The following is a 19,014-nucleotide window of genomic DNA, read 5'->3' on the forward strand; positions in this document are numbered from 1 at the left end:
AATTTTTTTTAGTGCTCACGTGGCTTTTGAAACATTGGTAAATTGTGTACGTAATAATTTTATTTTTGTTAAGCTTTTTCATATTCAAAAAAATCTTTAATCTTTATTGAAAAGCATTATTCACGCAACGTTAGTTTTATATATATATTAGGGATGTTTATGTATTGGATATTATTTACACACTAATAGAATTAAATTGTAGATTTTATATAGGTATTTACATATTTGTAAATTCGCACAAATAAATAAATAAATAAATAGATATTTTTTATGTTTTATTATTTAAAAAAATATATTTAATAATATTTTAAAAATAAATATATTTAAATAAATAAAAAAATAAAATTTATTAATATTTTTAATAATAAATTTTTTAAACTATTTATATATTTTACAGATATATATAAAACTCAATCATTTGTATAACTTAAAAATTATGAATATTAAATTTAATTTAATAATTTTAATACAAATCGAATTAAAATTTTAGCCATATCTAATTTCTGATTTAATCCGCATTGACCTTTTTTTTTTTTTCCATCTGCCTCAGCTCGCTTTTGAAGCATTGGTCCTCAAATAAGATGTGGAAATTAATTAGAACCCTGAGTGGCGTTTTCATGTTGGCTTGAAATTCTTTAAAATATTAATGCCAGTAATTAAGCCACTGTCTTTTTTTGGGTTCCAAGTCAAAAGTAATTAAAACTCTGCGGACATGTGGATGACGGTCTATGACCGGCACAAATCTTCCTAGCTGCATTAATAAGTTCAAAAGTATTTGTAAAGTCCTTTTAAATCATAAATTCATAAATAATAGTAACTCATAGGATTTTATGTTTGAGTAAATCAAGTAATGCTATTAAAAGAAAAATAAGAATTTATTTACACATATCCTAAAAATACATATTAATATTATAAATTAAATTTTTTTATTAAAAATATAAAAAGTTTAAATTTTAATATGTTTATTTTATATTTGTTTAAAAAAAATTAAAATCTTTTGTTAATAATAATTTTATAATATGTCTTAAAAGTACATATTAAATAAATTTAAAAAATAATAATATTATTATATTTTTTAGAATTTTATTAATATGCATCTTAAAAACACATTTAAGATTATCAAAAAATGTTTTATTGAAAATTATTGAAAAGATAAATATTTTGATATTTTCAATGTATTAAATGTATAAAAAATTTTTAAAAAAATTATTATTGTCTTCTTAAAACGGGGAATGAATCCTCTCAATTGCTAAAAAAAATTGAGAGTGTAAAGTGTGATTTCTAATCTTTCATTACTCTCTCTCATATTTATTCTTGGTCCACTTATAAAATTAATGATAAAATATCACACTTTACCCCCTAAATTGTTAAAAAAAATTGAGAGGATCCATTGTCCTTAAAATGTGCTCTTAGTATTTGTTTGCCGAGGCTAGAAGTGAGACTAAGATATTACAATTCAATATTGTGTTTGGTAGTCAGAAATTAAAATTAAAATTTTAATTTTAGGATACAAAATTTTATTTCCTTTAATACTTTCAGAAAATGAGAACACACAAATAACTGAAATTCCTGGAGACGGAGACTGAAATTTTAACAATATTTTTTTAATAACTAAGAGTATTTTTAATAAATATTTTTATTTTATCTCTATATTTATCTTGAACTAAACAGGATAATAAGACATAACTCAGTACATTACACTTTACACTAAACATAATACAGATACTTAATTCAGTCTTGGTCTCTTAAGTAGTGTTTGAAAGAGAGACAACAACTGAAAGATTGAGATTAAGAGAGAGAAACTGAGGAACAGAGATTGAAATAAATCTCAGTACTGTGCTTGGTGTAAAGTATGAGACAGAAATTGAAATAAGAATGAAACTTTAATTTAATTTGTATAAAGGATAAAGTTGGAATTAATTAATTAAAATGTAGGTATTTTAGGTATAAAATGTTATTAAAGTTTCAATCTTTACCTCTAAAAAGTTCAGTCCCCTGTGTCCCTATTTTTTGAAAATATTGAAATACTGAAATTTTGGAGACAGAAACTGAAATTTTAGTACCAGTCTCTATACCAACAAAATGATTTAAATTTCAGTACCCTAGTCTGTAAAATTAGTAAAGCTAATTTTAGAAAATATATAAATAAATAATAACTAAATAAAATGAGAGGTAATAAACAATCTTAGTTTATAACCTTAGAATTTTAGTGGTTGAAAAAGAGAAGAATTATATACCTCTAATTGACGGATGGTTCATATTGAAGAGACTCACCTATAAATTGAGTTTTTCTTTAATTCATTTCAATCAAGTCATCCAAATAGAATAACATAATATTTCTTTGAGTAGTTTTCTCCTATATTTGTAGAGAGAAGTATGTTCTCCTTTTGTCAAGAGAGAGTGTTATTGTAGTCTCCTTGTGATAAAGAGAAGTTGTAATTCTCAAAGAAAGTTATTCAATTGTTTCCATATTTTATACAAATTTATAATTTTTCATCTCTATATTTTGCTGTGTCATTTGTCTGGTACCTAACAGTGGTATCAGAGCCAAAGGTTGCTGATTAATATATTTTTTTTCCGCTGCGAGTTACCGTCTAAAAAAAATGGCAGCAAAGTATGAAATTCCGAAATTCAGTGGGAGTAATTTTTCCATATGGAAATTGAAGATAAAATCCATTATGAGAAAAGACAATTGCGTGACAGCAATTGAAGGTAGACCCACTGGAATTACAGATGAAAAATGGAAGGAGATGGACAACAATGCTGTTGCAAACTTACACTTGGCACTAGTTGATTCAGTTTTATCAAGTGTAGCAGAGAAAAAGACAACAAAGGAAATTTGAATGCTCTCACCAAATTATATGAAGTCAAGTCACTTCACAACAAGATATTCTTGAAGAGAAGACTTTATACTCTTCGAATGAGTGAATCCACATCGGCAACGGATCACATCAACAATCTAAATACGCTATTTTCCCAACTCTCATCGTTGGAATATACCATAGCGGAAAACGAACGTGCAGAGCTCTTACTTCAAAGTCTACCAGATTCATATGATCAGCTTATCATTAACTTAACTAGTAATGTTTTGACTGATTATCTTTCTTTTGATGACATGGCTGCTGCGGTTCTTGAAGAAGAATCTAGGCACAAGAATAAGGAAGATAGATTAGAAAGCTCAAAACAAGCAGAGGCTTTGTTGATGACAAGAGGGAGATCAATGGAGCGTGGTTTCAGTGGGAGTCAAAGTAGACCAAAGTCACAAAGTAAGAAGCAGGTCAAATGCTACAATTGTGGTAAGAGAGGGCACTTCAAGAAAGATTGTTGGAATAAGAAGAGTATAGAGAAGGTTCCAGAAGGATCAAGTTCTCAAGGATGTGTTGCAAGTACCTCTGATGATGGAGAAATCCTGTATGGCGAAGCAACAATTGGTTCTAAAGGCAGTAAACAGCTCACTGATGTTTGGATTGTTGATTCAGGAGCAACATGGTACATGACTCCTCATCGTGATTGGTTTTGTACATATGAACCTGTCTTGGAAGGATCTGTGTTTATGGGAAACGATCATGCCTTAGAAATTGTTGGAATGAGTATTGTCAAAATAAAAATGTTTGATGGTTCTATTCGTTCACTTCAAGGGGTAAGACACGTGAAAGGCTTGAAGAAGAATTTGTTGTCGATTGGGCAATTGGATGAACTTGGTTGTAAGACCCATATTGAAGGTGGGATCTTAAAAGTTGTTAAAGGAGCTCTTGTGGTAATAAAAGCAGAAAAGATTGCAGCAAATCTATACATGCTTATGGGAGATACTTTGCAAAAGGCAGAGGCATCAGTTGCTTCAACAAGCCAAGAAGAAATGACGATGATATGGCATTGCAAACTAGGCCACATGTCAGAACGAGGCTTGAAGATTCTTGTAGAACGTAATCTCATTCCCGGGCTCAAATCGGTAAACTTACCGTTTTGTAAGCACTGCATTACAAGCAAACAACATAGATTGACGTTTGGTAGATCAACTGCTCGGAGCAAGCACATATTGGAGTTGATTCATTCTGATGTGTAGAAATCGCCAGAGATGTCCCTAGGAGGAGCAAAATATCTTGTATCATTTATTGATGATTACTCTAGGAGGCTATGGGTGTACCCGATCAAGAAAAAGTCAGACGTGTTTGCGATGTTCAAAGAGTTCAAAGCAAAGTTAGAACTTGAATCTGGAAAGAAGATCAGGTGTTTAAGGACAGATAATGGAGGAGAATATGTTGATGGTGATTTTCTAACATTTTGCAAGCAAGCAGGTATTCAACGACAATTCACAGTTGCATATACGCCTCAGCAAAATGGTGTAGCAAAGCGAATGAATAGGACTCTCCTAGAAAGAGCACGAGCTATGTTGCAAACTGCAGGTTTAGCTAAGTCTTTTTGGGCAGAAGCTGTTAAAACCGCCTGTTATGTGATAAATCGGTCACCATCAACTGCAATTGGGTTAAAGACACCAATGGAGATGTGGCAAGGTAAGCCACCTAATTATTCTTCTTTACATATATTTGGTTGTCCTGTGTACGTGATGTACAATTCCCAGAAAAGAACAAAGCTAGATCCAAAGTCTAGAAAATGTATATTCTTGGGTTATACTGACGGAGTTAAGGGGTATCGCCTGTGGGATCCCACTGCCCGCAAGGTAGTTGTCAGTAGAGATGTGATATTTGCAGAAGATGAATTGCAAAAAGAACAAGAAAATGACAGCACTATTAAAGAGATAACCACTGTTCAAATAGATGAAAAATGCAGAGAAAGTGATCTTTGTGAAGCAGAACCACAGCACGAAGAACAAGAAGCATAGGCTAATGACATAGAAGTTCGTCGATCCACTCGACAAAGAAGAACACCATCATGGCACTCAAATTATGTTTTGATAAACCATGATGCATATTGTCTTTTGACAGAAGATGGAGAGCCAACAACTTTTATGGAGGCTATGCGCAATCCAGACGCTTCTATGTGGATGACAGCAATGCAAGAAGAAATTGAGGCATTACATAGGAACCATACCTGGAAACTTGTTGAACTTCCAGCAGGTTGGAAAGCCATTGGTAACAAATGGGTTTACAAGATCAAACGAGATAGTAATGATCAGGTGGAATGATACCGTGCAAGATTGGTTGTCAAGGGATATGTTCAGAAAGAAGGTATTGACTTCAATGAAATATTTTCTCCAGTGGTGAGACTAACTACTATTAGAGTAGTTTTGGCTATGTGTGCTGCATTTGATTTACATCTAGAGCAATTAGATGTAAAGACTGCTTTTCTTCATGGAGAACTTGAAGAAGAGATATATATGCTCCAACCAGAAGGTTTTGAAGAACAAAGAAAAGAAAACTTGGTTTGCAGGTTAACTAAATCTCTGTACGGTCTAAAGCAGGCGCCAAGGTGTTGGTACAAGAGATTTGATTCTTTCATTATTAGCCTTGGATACAACAGACTTAGTTCATATCATTGTACTTATTACAAGAGGTCTGGTGATAATGATTTCATCATTCTACTGTTGTATGTGGATGACATGTTGGTGGTAGGTCCCAACAAAGATCAAATCCAAGAATTGAAGGCACAGTTGGCTAGGGAGTTTGATATGAAAGACTTGGGACCAGCAAACAAGATTTTAGGGATGCAAATTCATCGAGACAAAAAAGATAGGAAGATTTGGCTATCGCAAAAGAATTATTTGAAGAAAATCTTGCAACGCTTCAATATGCAAGAATGTAAGCCAATTTCAACCCCACTTCCTATGAATTTCAAATTATCCTCAAGTATGTGCCCTAGTAGTGAAGCAGAGAGGATGGAAATGTCTCGAGTACCGTATGCATCAGCGGTGGGAAGCCTTATGTATGCCATGATCTGTAAAGGCCAGATATTGCTCAAGCAGTTGCGGTGGTAAGTCGATTTATGGCAGATCCGGGTAAAGAGCATTGGAATGTTGTTAAGAGGATCTTGAGATACATCAAAGGGACCTCGAATGTTGCATTATGTTTTGGAGGATCGGAATTCATTGTCAATGGATATGTCGACTCAGATTTTGCAGGTGATCTTGATAAACGAAAATCTACTACAGGATATGTATTTACACTTGCAGGAGGAGCTGTGAGCTGGCTATCTAAATTACAGACTGTTGTAGCTTTATCTACTACAGAAGCTGAATATATGGCAGCTACACAAGCATGCAAGGAAGCTATTTGGATCCAAAGGTTGATAGAAGAACTCGGGCACAAACAACAGAAGATTTCTGTGTATTGTGACAGTCAGAGTGCCTTGCACATTGCAAGGAATCCTGCCTTTTATTCAAGAACAAAACACATTGGAGTACAATATCACTTTGTTCGGGAAGTAGTAGAAGAAGGAAGTGTTGATATGCAGAAGATTCACAGTAAAGATAACCTAGCAGATGCCATGACAAAACCAATCAACACAGAAAAGTTTGAATGGTGTAGATCCTCATACGGCCTATGGAATACATGAGCAACATAAATTTTGAAAATTTATCAAAAATTAGCTTTAAGTGGGAGATTGTAAAATTAGTAAAGCTAATTTTAGAAAATATATAAATAAATAATAACTAAATAAAATGAGAGGTAATAAACAATCTTAGTTTATAACCTTAGAATTTTAGTGGTTGAAAAAGAGAAGAATTATATACCTCTAATTGACGGATGGTTCATATTGAAGAGACTCACCTATAAATTGAGTTTTTCTTTAATTCATTTCAATCAAGTCATCCAAATAGAATAACATAATATTTCTTTGAGTAGTTTTCTCCTATATTTGTAGAGAGAAGTGTGTTCTCCTTTTGTCAAGAGAGAGTGTTATTGTAGTCTCCTTGTGATAGAGAGAAGTTGTAATTCTCAAAGAAAGTTATTCAATTGTTTCCATATTTTATACAAATTTCTAATTTTTCATCTCTATATTTTGCTGTGTCATTTGTCTGGTACCTAACATAGTCTTCATCCCAATACCTCAAAACAAACGCTACCTAGTCTTTATCTCTCTGTCTCTATATCTCAATCTCTCTTTCAAACGCAACCTTATAACAGAAGATTTTTTATAATATCACTTCTTACATGATTTTTTACATTATATATTCTTATAAATTTATAAAAAAAATAATGATATTTATCAAAATAAAGTGACTTATCTTTTTTTTTAAAGAAGAATATTTTATGTATATTAAAAATCAAACATCAAATTAAATATTTTAGCAGACTAAAATAATAAAATATATCATAGTAAAATAATAAAATAATATACGAACTATCAAATTTATTCACAGTAATATAATAAAAAATTATGAGATGAAGATATGTATTAAATAGTTGATTATTGATGACTGTTTTCTAATATATTCATAATATATAATAAAATTGTGAAAGAATAAAAAAAAATAAAAATTTTTATTGATTATTGATTGACTGAATTATGAAAGTAAAACTAAATATATATAGAGCATTATTTAAGAAAGATAAGAGTAAAGATAAAATAAGATAAGATAATAAAGGTTAAAATTGTAATTAAATTTATGTATTCTATTGGGTTGAATTTATAGGTCGTGAAACTTCTTTATTGTTATTATGGACTAAGGTGGAAGAATGATTTAATAATATGATTAATTATTAAAAATATTATACAAAGACAAATATTTTAAAAATAGTATAGAAAGAAATAAACTAAATTTTATTAATTTAAATATGTGAAAAATCTTCAATCTCATATAAATTTGAATTTTATAAACACTAAATTGCATAATATTAAATATATATTGCATGTTATAATAATTTTATAGTATTTTTATTGTAATTTAACATTAACTAAGATTTGAAATATTATTTGATAACGTATAATTTTTAAAAAATAAATATAAATTTAATTTGTATTTATTGTCTTCACAGAAATAAAAATGTAACAATTAGAAACTATAAAAATATATACTAAGTAATTGCATATTTAAAGTATTCATTTATTTAAGAATGGATACACTAGAAAAAACATAGGAAAATTAAACGAGAAGAATGTAGCCATAGGCCTCTAGGTATAGAATACCTTGAAAGAAAAAAATAATAATAATAATAATGGAGAAGAATGTTACTACAACCATTTAGAAAAACAATAATGATAAGGAGTCAAAGAAGGTTTCAGCAAAAAATCAGTCAGTGAATCCAAAATTTTTATGTGGATGGTACTTATGTTAAGTATTAAGATGTTTTTTTTCTTTATAAATTGGATGATTTTGAATATATTTTCTGATTTATCATGTTTTAGGTATTTAGAGAGGAAAAGATGGTAAAAAGACGGAAGCTAATTAAATCAGTTTTCGTGATTCATGTTGTAATGATATTGAATGTATCTCCTCCTAATTTAAATATGGTAAAACATTTAATAACCAAAATTTTAAATCATAAATAACTAAAACTAATTACTATATTTATAATTAATTAAGTTGTTCCATTTTTGACTGATTTAGAATTGGTTCATATACTTTTCCTTAACAAAAAAACAATATTTTTTATAAGATGACGTGCGTAAAGATTAACTTTTGTGTTTTACTTTGCTTTATTTTTGTGCTCTGGTTAGATGTGGAAAAAAAAAAAATTCTTCTCCCTAAATTGTATATATTTATTTTTGTTTTCACGTTTAAAAGACACACAAAACTTCTATGGTACGTATTTGTAACTAGAGTGTGTGTAGTATTGTATTATTTTCATTTTCTAAAGTTTTAAAAATATTTTAGGTAATGATGTTTTAAAATTTTCTTTTATAACCCTAACTTTATTTAATTATATAATAACTAATAATTCAAAGTAGTTTAAGAGAAAAAAAAAAAAGAGAGTAGTATCGAGTCATCAATTATATTTATAAAATTTATGTCTTTTATGTGTAAAGATAATTCTACTTTTTGATATAATTTTTTGCAACTATTAAAATAATTTTTTTTTATGTTGACCTATTCTTCTTTTTTGTTCTGAAACTGTAAAATGAAAAGAATATCTATTATATAATTCAAACATTATACATGTAGAAAGAAAAAAAACTATTAAAATAATTATTTATATAAAATATACGTTGAAATAACAAATATATATATATTAAAAATGAGTAAAATAGCATATATATTTTTACAAATATATAATAATTAGTGATTGATTTTTGGGCTAATTTTTTTTAATGAATGATATACCTCAAATATTATAATTTTTTAGTATTTTTTAAAATCGTGGAAAAAACTAAAATCAGAGGGTTCAATTTTCCCACCTCAAATTTTTTAATCTTTTTAAAATAGAAATCAAAGGATTTGATTATTACATCCTAAAAATCAGATGGTCTGATCTTTGTATCTCCTATAAATCAAAAGGTCTGATTTTTACATGGCAAAAAAAATGATCCAATTTCTATACCTCCTAAAAATCGAAAAATCTAATTTCTACATCCTAAATTAAACGATTTTACATTTGAGATTAACACTCTAACAATCCACAATTCGAAGAAATACCAGTATCAACCAAATATTAAAATAAAAAATATAATTTTTGGTATTTAAATAGTATTTTTATCCTATATTTCAAAATTTTAGCCACAAATTTAAAATAAAATAAAAATAACTATGTAGAAACTAAATCGGATAATAAGATCGTGGCATCACTTAAGTCAACTGAGTCTTCAAACGGCAAAAGGAAATTTGCTCAAGTTTTTGCCAATTTAAATGAACACCTTAATAATTAGGTGACATTAAGCATACAACTCTTCTGTATCAAAAAAAAAAAAAAAAAAAGGAAAAATAGAAAACTGAACAAGGTACTTTGTTTAATAATGAGGAACCCTACATGTTGTTGTGTTGTTCAGCTTGTAATTCAAGCTGTGGTGGTGCTTTTGCTGGCTTTGTTATGTGGAGGCTCAGAACGAGAAGCCAAGGCCTTACTTAGGTGGAAAGAAACCCTCCCAGCCCAACCAATTCTTGATTCATGGGCTTTTCAAGCTCAAACTCAAAGCCCGTGTTCATGGAGAGGGATCACTTGTGATTCTCAAGGCAGTGTGGTTGTCATAAACTTAGCATACACCGGACTTACAGGTACTCAATGTGGTTAAAATGATAAAGAATGCACATATACTTTTATCATTGAATAAGATGGCAATTAGATTTTCGAATACGTTGAACTTGGACTAATTTATTCTTGAAGAAAAAGAAATATCAATTAAGTCCTTTAAAATAGTAAATGGTGGACATATATATTCTTTTGTTAATAAATAGTGTAAAACGAAATTAAATTGTCTATATATTTCACTATTTACAATGGTGTATGTCTCGTTACTATCACATGAGTAAAAAAAAATATTGTTTTGGATATTAAAGCATTTATTATTTTTTGAATCTTTATATATCATTTATCAACTATTTTCTATTTATCACAAATTATATCAAAATAAATGAAATTTCGCTTCAAAAGTTATTATTTACATTACTATCTTTTATAGATAGACATATCAAAATAATTAACAGTATATATAAACATCACTGTTAGATTTTAGTTGATAAATTGATAGAAGGATATCATGTATGTTTACCGTTTGTTATCTTAAAATACTAAATTGATAATATATATATATATATATATATATATATATATATATATTTAAAGACTAATTTATGAACCTAATTATTATTTTACTCTTTATCATTTTACTAAAATCTTCTAAGGTGTCCTTAGCTAACTACTTTTAATTTTTATAATTTTATAAAATAAATTTTTCAACAAATAGGATATGCAGTATTAATGTTTTTATATAAACTATTATATAATTTCTTTTAGATAATTCTGTTTTAATTTCTTTTTTATATAATTTTTATAATTTTATAAAATAAAATTTATTCAACAAATAAAAAATATATAGGATATTAAAATTTAGATTATTGATATAAATGAATATTTTTTATAATATGATTTGTTTTATATAATTAAAAATTTTCATGTGAAAAATTATGAAATTAATATTATATAAATATTATTTATTATGATATTTTAAAAGTGATTATATAAGTAAATTATTTTCTCTATGTTATTATCTACTTACAAAATATTATACATTTTAGTGTTTCAAGGAGTTTGTCACCTGATACATATATATGTTTAGTAAACTTAAATAATATTATAGTAGAAAAATAAAATTATAAGATATAATGCAAATATAGATATAATGTTTCAGTAATTAAGAATAACATCAACGAGTTATGACATTATATTTTTTTAACATTATTATTATAACTAAATAATATTAAAAAATATAAATAATTAAAAAACATAAAAGTGATATAAGATAATATATAATTAATAAATATAATTAGATTAAAAATAGTAAAAGAAAACTTAAAAATATTATAAGAATTTCATATATTATAATATTTTAGGAGTTAATCACCCACCATGTAGTGAGCAAATTATTTAGCGAACTAAAATAAAAAATCGTGATTATCAACTAAATTTTTCAAATAATTATGCAAAACATTAACAATGATAGAGAAAACGAGTAAAAGGCATAAAATTATATAATAGGAGATAAAAAAATCTGAAATGAATACTGATTTATATATAGTAATATAAATATATAGGTGAGAATAAAAAGAAAGAATTTATTAATTAATTTATATATATTAAAAAAATAACATGACTATTAAAAATACGGAGTAACCTACATATACGCATGAGTAAAAAGAAATTAAATAGTAAGACTAAACACTACCTAAGAAAATTAAAAAATAATATGATGATAAAAAAAATTATAAAATAATAATTTTATTAAAATATTTATGTGACAATATTAGAAGTTATTTAATATGTCAAGCGTTCATTGTGTCATTATTTAATTTTTTTTTTATACATTATGAATAAATATATATAGATAGATAGATAAATAATAAATAGAATTTCATAAAATATAATTTATTCTTCAAATAAGATATGCAATATTCAAATTTAAACTATTGATATGAATTGACCTTTTTTATAAAATTAGATAATTTAATATATAAAATTATGAAATTAATATTAAATTGATCATATAGATGTTATTCTCTATAATAATTTAAATGTAGATTTACAATAGATGTTTTTTTCTATGTTATTGTTGTTATAGATGACATGGCAATTTGATATGAAACATAAAAGCTTAAATGTCTATTTCTTTTAATATATTATAATAAATGTCTAGAGAGTTGTCCAATTTCTTTCTCTCAAAAAAAAAAAAAAAAAAAGATGCTATGTGACATATATGATATCTCCATTGACAAAGCAAAAAATAATATGTCCACACCAAAATTAAATAGTATGTATTTGTGTATAAATATATATATTGTTTAACTTATTTTTAATGTGTATTTTATATTATTAGTTAAATTTGATAGTTAATTTTAATGTATAATTAACACTATTTTAAAAAATGTTATTTGTATGCCAAAAATTAGTCACTACATATTTATGTATAAATATATATATTGTTTAACTTATTTTTAATATCTATTTATATTTTAACATGTATTTTATATGGATAGCTGAATTTTAGTATGTACCTAGGTAGGGGTGGCAAGCGGGGAAGACCGCCCCGCCCCGCCTAGTGAGGCGGTTCCAAAATTCCACCCTGTCCCGCCTAACGGCGGGCTGGCGGGCTTAAGCCCGCCAAATATCCTTTTTTTTTAATTACTTTTAACTATTATAATTTCTAAAAGCATAAAAAAATTATAATTTTTATATTCACAAATATTAAAGTCTTTGTAATTATAAATAACTAATAAATATAATTATAAACCAAGTTTTCATCAAAAAAATAATTATAAATATTGTTTTCAAAGTAAAATAAATATAATCCAAACATAATTATAAATATTGTCTCCAAAACAAAATAAACATAATAAAAAACACTCAATTTTCATCTTCATTCTCTTGTAAATTGGGTTGGGGGAAGTTGGATTTTGTCAAAAAAATTACAAAAATATCCCTTATAAAAAAAAACACTAAGCCCAGCTGGGAAGCCCGTCCCGTCCCGCCAAAGTCTGCGGTTTAAGAGGGCTTTTACTATTTGGCGGTCCTAATTTTCCAACCCGGCCCGCTTTTTTTGGCGAGTTATTCGGGCGGGCCCGGCGGGTTTAGGCCCGTTTGCCACCCCTATACCTAGGGCTGTCAATATATACCCTACCCGCGGGTACCCAATCCGGACCAATAGGGTTGTCTATCCTACCCACTGCGGGTAGGGTAGGGTAGGGTACGAATTTACCTGCGGGTAGGGTAGGGGGTGGGTTTAGGGTATATCCTATCCTACCCTACCTGCATCCTTAATATATTATATAATATGTATAAAAGTTATGTATGTAGTGAAGATAGTGAGTGTTGAACTCACAATCTTCCTCTTATAAAAACTTGAAATAACTACTAAACTAGTTGATGATCATATTATTTGTAATTTTATGTTGGATTTTTTAAAGATTTTATTGTTTTTAATTTTAATCTGAATTTATTTTTTTATTTTCTATTTTATTAATATGTATAAAATTTGGAATAGTTGAATTTTATATTTGCTTGAAAATTTTTTTTTCTACGGGTAGGGTAGGGTTTAGAACTTTAGGGTGCGGCCGTGCGGGTAGAGTTAGAGTTGAGAGATTCTCAACTCGCGGATAGGATAGGGTAGAGTTTTAAGAAAGTTTTCAACCCGCAGGTAGGGTTAGGGTAGAGTCCAAACCCTACCCTACCCTACCCATTGCCAGCCCTATATGTACCTAGCATAATTGATTACATTTTATAAGGTAAATTCTGACTGTTTTTGGCTAATTTATTTTGGAGAAAAGGACAAATCGATCGTGAATTTATTTTGGCTAATTTTATATGGAGATTTCAAAATACATTTAAGTCCATGACCTATCCAAAACATGGACACATCAATCTCTAGGTCTAATTTGTCCCATTTTAAAAAACTCTCAAGTGTGCATTCATATCAACCAGTTCAGTACAACGGGAGCCACGTTTGATTTTTCTGTTAAGTCTAACAGACCCAAGTGAATATGAAGGATTAATATGTCTAAATTTTAAAAAAGTCAAAAACTTAAATATATTTTTAAATCTTCAAAAACTTAAATATTTACGAATTAAAAGGTCAATGAACTATTTGTCATTTACTCTTTATTTTAGTTACCAAACATTTTGGTTTATTTATTATGTTCACTATTCCAATCCCCAAGTAAAATCTCTACTTTCTTGTCCTTGCAGGTACCCTTGAAAACTTAGACTTCACTGCTTTTCCCAACCTCCTACGACTTGATCTCAAAACAAATAATCTTAGAGGCACCATACCCCAAAACATTGGGATACTCTCAAAACTTCAATTCCTTGACCTTTCCACCAATTCTCTCAATGGCACTTTACCTCTTTCTATTGCAAATCTCACCAAAGTCTATGAGCTTGATGTGTCAAGAAATAACATAACAGGAACACTAGACCCTCGCTTATTTCCTGATGGAACCAATGAGCCAAGAACTGGCCTCATTAGCATCAGGAATTTCTTGTGTGAAACAACCCTTTTAGGTGGAAAAATTCCAAATGAAATAGGCAACATAAAAAACTTGACATTGCTAGCTTTAGATGATAACAACTTTTATGGGCCTATACCTCCATCTCTAGGAAATTGCACACATTTAAGTGTTCTTAGAGTGAATCAAAACCATTTCTCAGGTACAATACCTTCTAGTATTGGCAAGTTAACAAATCTAACAGACTTGCGGTTTCAAATCAACAACTTAACCGGCACGGTGCCACGAGAATTCGGAAACTTGTCTTCATTAGTTGTACTTCATCTGGCTGAAAACAACTTTGTTGGAGAATTGCCACCTCAAGTGTGCAAAGGTGGAAAGCTTGTCAACTTCAGTGCAGCACACAATAGTTTCACCGGTCCAATCCCAAGAAGCCTTAGAAACTGCCCAACATTGCATCGAGTTCGAATCGAGTACAATCAGTTGACAGGCTATGCAGATCAAGATTTTGGAGTGTATCCGAACCTCACTTACATTGATTTCAGTTACAACAGGATTCGAGGCCGGTTATCTGCGAAATGGGGTGCCTGCAAGAACTTGCAACTACTTAAAATGGCTGGCAATTCCATAAGAGGCTTTATTCCAGAAGAGATTTTTCAACTGAAGCAGTTAGAAAGTCTTGACCTGTCCTATAATCAAATCTCAGGGAAGATTCCTTCACAAATTGAAAATGCAAGTCGCTTGTATGAATTGAAGTTGGGTGGCAACAAACTTACTGGTATGACACCAGAAGAAATTGGAAAGCTTTCTAATTTGGTGAACTTAGACTTGTCCAAGAACATGTTGTTTGGACCAATCCCAAATCAGATAGGGGATTGCACCAAGTTGCTGAGTTTAAATTTGAGCAACAATCACTTGAATGGCACAATCCCTTACCAAATAGGAAATCTTGCATCCTTGCAAGAATTTTTGGACCTGAGTTACAATTCATTTTCAGGGGAAATTCCTGCTGATCTTGGTAAGCTTGTGAATTTGGTAAGCTTGAATCTCTCTCACAACAATCTCTCCGGTCGAATCCCCAAGTCCCTTGGTGAAATGTTGAGCTTGTTAACCATCAACCTCTCTTACAATCATCTGGAAGGCCCTGTGCCTAGAAATGGCATATTCAACTCTTCACTTCTTCCAATGGATTTGAGAAACAACAAAGGTTTATGTGGCAATATCCAAGGTTTGCAACATTGTGAAGACTCAGTCACTGAACCTGTTGATGGAAGTAGTAAAAGAAATGAAATAGTAATACTTTCTGCTGTTACATTGGGAGGTATTTTGTTTCTTTCATTGGTGTTAGTTGGGATTTTGTGCTTCAAGAAAAAGCCAAAATCAACAGTTTCAAAACAAAACTTTTCAGCAAGCATGAGAGAAAATCAAAATCTGTTTTCAATTTGGTCATTCGATGGCAAAATTGTCTACAGAGATATAATTGAAGCTACCAACAACTTTGACAGCCGTTGCTGCGTCGGCGAGGGAGCGATCGGGAGAGTTTACAAGGCAGTTATCAAAGGAGGCCAACAAGAAGAAGTATTTGCTGTGAAAAAGTTGAAATGTGAATCAGAAAGCTTAGATGTTGAGAGTATAAAATCCTTCCAGAGCGAAGTGGAAGCCATGAGAGAAACGCGCCATAGAAACATTGTGAAACTCTATGGATTCTGCTCTAACAAGACACACACATTCTTGATCTATGAGTATTTGGATCGAGGGAACTTAGCTGAGATGCTTGGAAATGATATCAAAGCATTGGAACTAGATTGGCCTAAGAGGGTGAACATTATCAAAGGCGTTGCGCATGCTTTGTCCTATATGCATCATGATCACACTCCTCCATTGATTCATAGAGACATATCGAGCAAGAACATTTTGCTGTCCTCCAATCTTGAAGCTCGTGTCTCCGATTTCGGCACTGCTAGGTTCTTGAAGCCAGATTCATCGATTTGGACGTCGTTTGCAGGCACATATGGCTATGCTGCTCCAGGTGCGTATTGGCACTTTTTTATAGAAAAAAAAAAAAAAAAAGGCCGAAACTTGTATTATTTAGTATTTATTAATTATCGCCATAATTAATGAATATTAAATAAGACAAATTATAACTGTTTTTAACTAATTTTCTTTGGTTATCAAATATTTTTTGGTGAGTAATTCTCTACATACAAGTGATTTTTAATACAAGTTATACAAGTCATTTATATTCACGCTGTTTCACGTTTTTTTTTGCCTCTTTTTCTTCTTCTTCTTTCTCCGTGCTTCCTCTTCCTCTTCTTCCGTGTTTCTTTTTCTTCTTTTTTCATAATTTTTCTCTCTCGTTATCATCGTTATCAAGACCACCTCTTCCTCCTTTTTTTTATTGAAATTTCTTCTTCTCTTTTCGTTTTCTCTTTCTCCTTCATCAAAATCACCAGAAAAAATGAAGAAACATTATTTAAGGTACTGTTTTACTGTTCTTCTAAATTTTTTTTAAGTTTGTCTCTGTCATGTGCCTAATCCTTAACCAGCAAAACATTAAAAGATTTCAAAAAGAAATATACTCTATATTGGGTGTATTTCTTAAATCATTTGGGTGTATTTCTGTAATCGTTTGGTTTATTTCTGTAACTGTTTGGGTGTATTTCTATAATCCTTTGGATGTATTTCTGTAATCATTTGGTGTAATTTTGTAATCGTCCGGGTGTATTTCTGAAGTTTCATTATCTTCAAAACAATTTCAAAACTTGATTTCAGAAACCATAAAAATAAAAAAAAAACAGAAGGAGATCGAAGGCAAATAGAGAACGCTTTTCTATACAAATCATACAAGTCATTTATATTCACGCCGTTTTCACGTTTTTTTTTTTTTGCCTCTTTTTCTTCTTTTTCTTCTTTCTCTATGTCTCTTCTTCTTTTTCTTCTTAAAAAAGGAAACGAAGATGAAGCACGCGAAGATGGTTCAATAACGCACGTTAGGCCCAACTTATAAGACTTGTAAACAAAAATGACTTGTATGTGTAGCACTCCTCTTTTTTGGTTCAGAATCAAATTCTTGAAAACTGAAATGTTTGGTAGAAAAAAAAAATTAGCAAAAAATAGTCATAACTTACTTTATTTAACATTCATTCATTGTTGTAATAAATGTTAAATAAGACAAGTTTTAAATATTGAAAAATATAGTGCATGTTTGGGCGTCATTATTTTGTTAAAAAAAGATCTTTTTTCAATGAAAAAAGATCTTTTTTTATTTTTTAACGTGTTTGGCAAATTTCTAGTAGTAAAAGTAAAAGCACTAGTAAAATCAAAAAAAGATCTTTTTTGAGAAGCTGTAATTTACATCTTTTTTTAAAAGATCTTTTTTCCTTAAAAAAAAAAGATGTTTTTCATGTAATAAATAAACAAAAAAGTACTTTTATATTGTTATACCCAAACATTATGGGCTTGTTTGGGTGAGCTTTTAAAAAAAGATCTTTTTTTGAGTTATCTTTTTTTAAAAGATCTTATAGAGAAGTAAAAGTAATTTTATGTTTGGATATCTCATGTAAAAAGGTCTTTTTATTTATCAATTATGTTTGGGTATAACAGTATAAAAGTACTTTTTTGTTCATTTATTACATGAAAAACATCTTTTTTTTAAGGAAAAAAGATCTTTTAAAAAAAGATGTAAATTACAGCTTTTCAAAAAAGATCTTTTTTTGATTTTACTAGTGCTTTTACTTTTACTACTAGAAATTTGTCAAACACGTTAAAAAATAAAAAAAGATCTTTTTTCATTGAAAAAAGATCTTTTTTTAACAAAATAATGGCGCCCAAACATGATAAAAAGACCTTTTTACATGAGATATCCAAACATAAAATTACTTTTACTTCTCTATAAGATCTTTTAAAAAAAGATAACTCGAAAAAAGATCTTTTCTTAGAAGCTCACCCAAACAAGCCCATAGTTTCTTTACATTTTTACTGGGTGTGACAGAACTCGCTTACACGATGTTGGTGACTGAGAAATTGGATGTGTTCAGCTTTGGCGTTTTGGCCTTAGAAGTTATTTCAGGAAAGCACCCCGGTGATGTTGTTCTTCACATAAAAGCTTCTAGTCAATCAAGTATAAACATGATTGAAGTTTTAGACCCACGCCTCTCACATCCAACCAATGAACATATTCTGAAAGAGTTGACCTCGATTGCAAATGTAAGTCTTTCGTGTTTGCAGACAAGCCCTCAATCTCGGCCATCCATGCGAAGCATTGCTCGACTGCTTGAAATAGAAGCTGCAGACAACTATTGATTATTGAACTATTTCTTTGCTTTTTCTCTTGATCTGGGTTTGCAATATTAAGTTGTTTAAATAGAATCATGCATGTATTGACTTGGATATCACTTGGAAGAAAGTCTAATTAAGATACATTGTTTACAATAAATTCAATAAATAATAGTTTTTTATTTTGTTTA

At 29.5% G+C, this 19,014-nt stretch overlaps 1 protein-coding gene across 3 annotated transcripts; it reads left to right on the top strand.

Annotated features, from left to right (window-relative positions):
• Nucleotides 1–9,786: 9,786 nt before the first annotated feature.
• On the top strand, nt 9,787–19,014 carry LOC107624492 (uncharacterized). 3 transcript variants are annotated; one of them, XM_088486330.1, is made up of 3 exons: nt 9,787–10,108; nt 14,289–16,577; nt 18,540–19,014. In XM_088486330.1, exons 1-3 carry the CDS (start codon nt 9,850–9,852, stop codon nt 18,848–18,850), a joined length of 2,859 nt encoding a protein of 952 aa, XP_088342456.1. In that variant the 5' UTR covers nt 9,787–9,849; the 3' UTR covers nt 18,851–19,014. The 3 variants fall into 3 exon arrangements, with proteins under 3 accessions (XP_088342456.1, XP_088342464.1, XP_088342459.1); XM_088486338.1 differs by having other exon boundaries at nt 18,586–18,745; XM_088486333.1 differs by lacking the exon at nt 18,540–19,014 and adding an exon at nt 17,497–17,672.

The sequence above is a fragment of the Arachis ipaensis genome, chromosome B10 (genome assembly GCF_059453495.1).
Source record: "Arachis ipaensis isolate K30076 ecotype BB chromosome B10, ASM5945349v1, whole genome shotgun sequence".
NCBI classification, from domain to species: domain Eukaryota; kingdom Viridiplantae; phylum Streptophyta; class Magnoliopsida; order Fabales; family Fabaceae; genus Arachis; species Arachis ipaensis.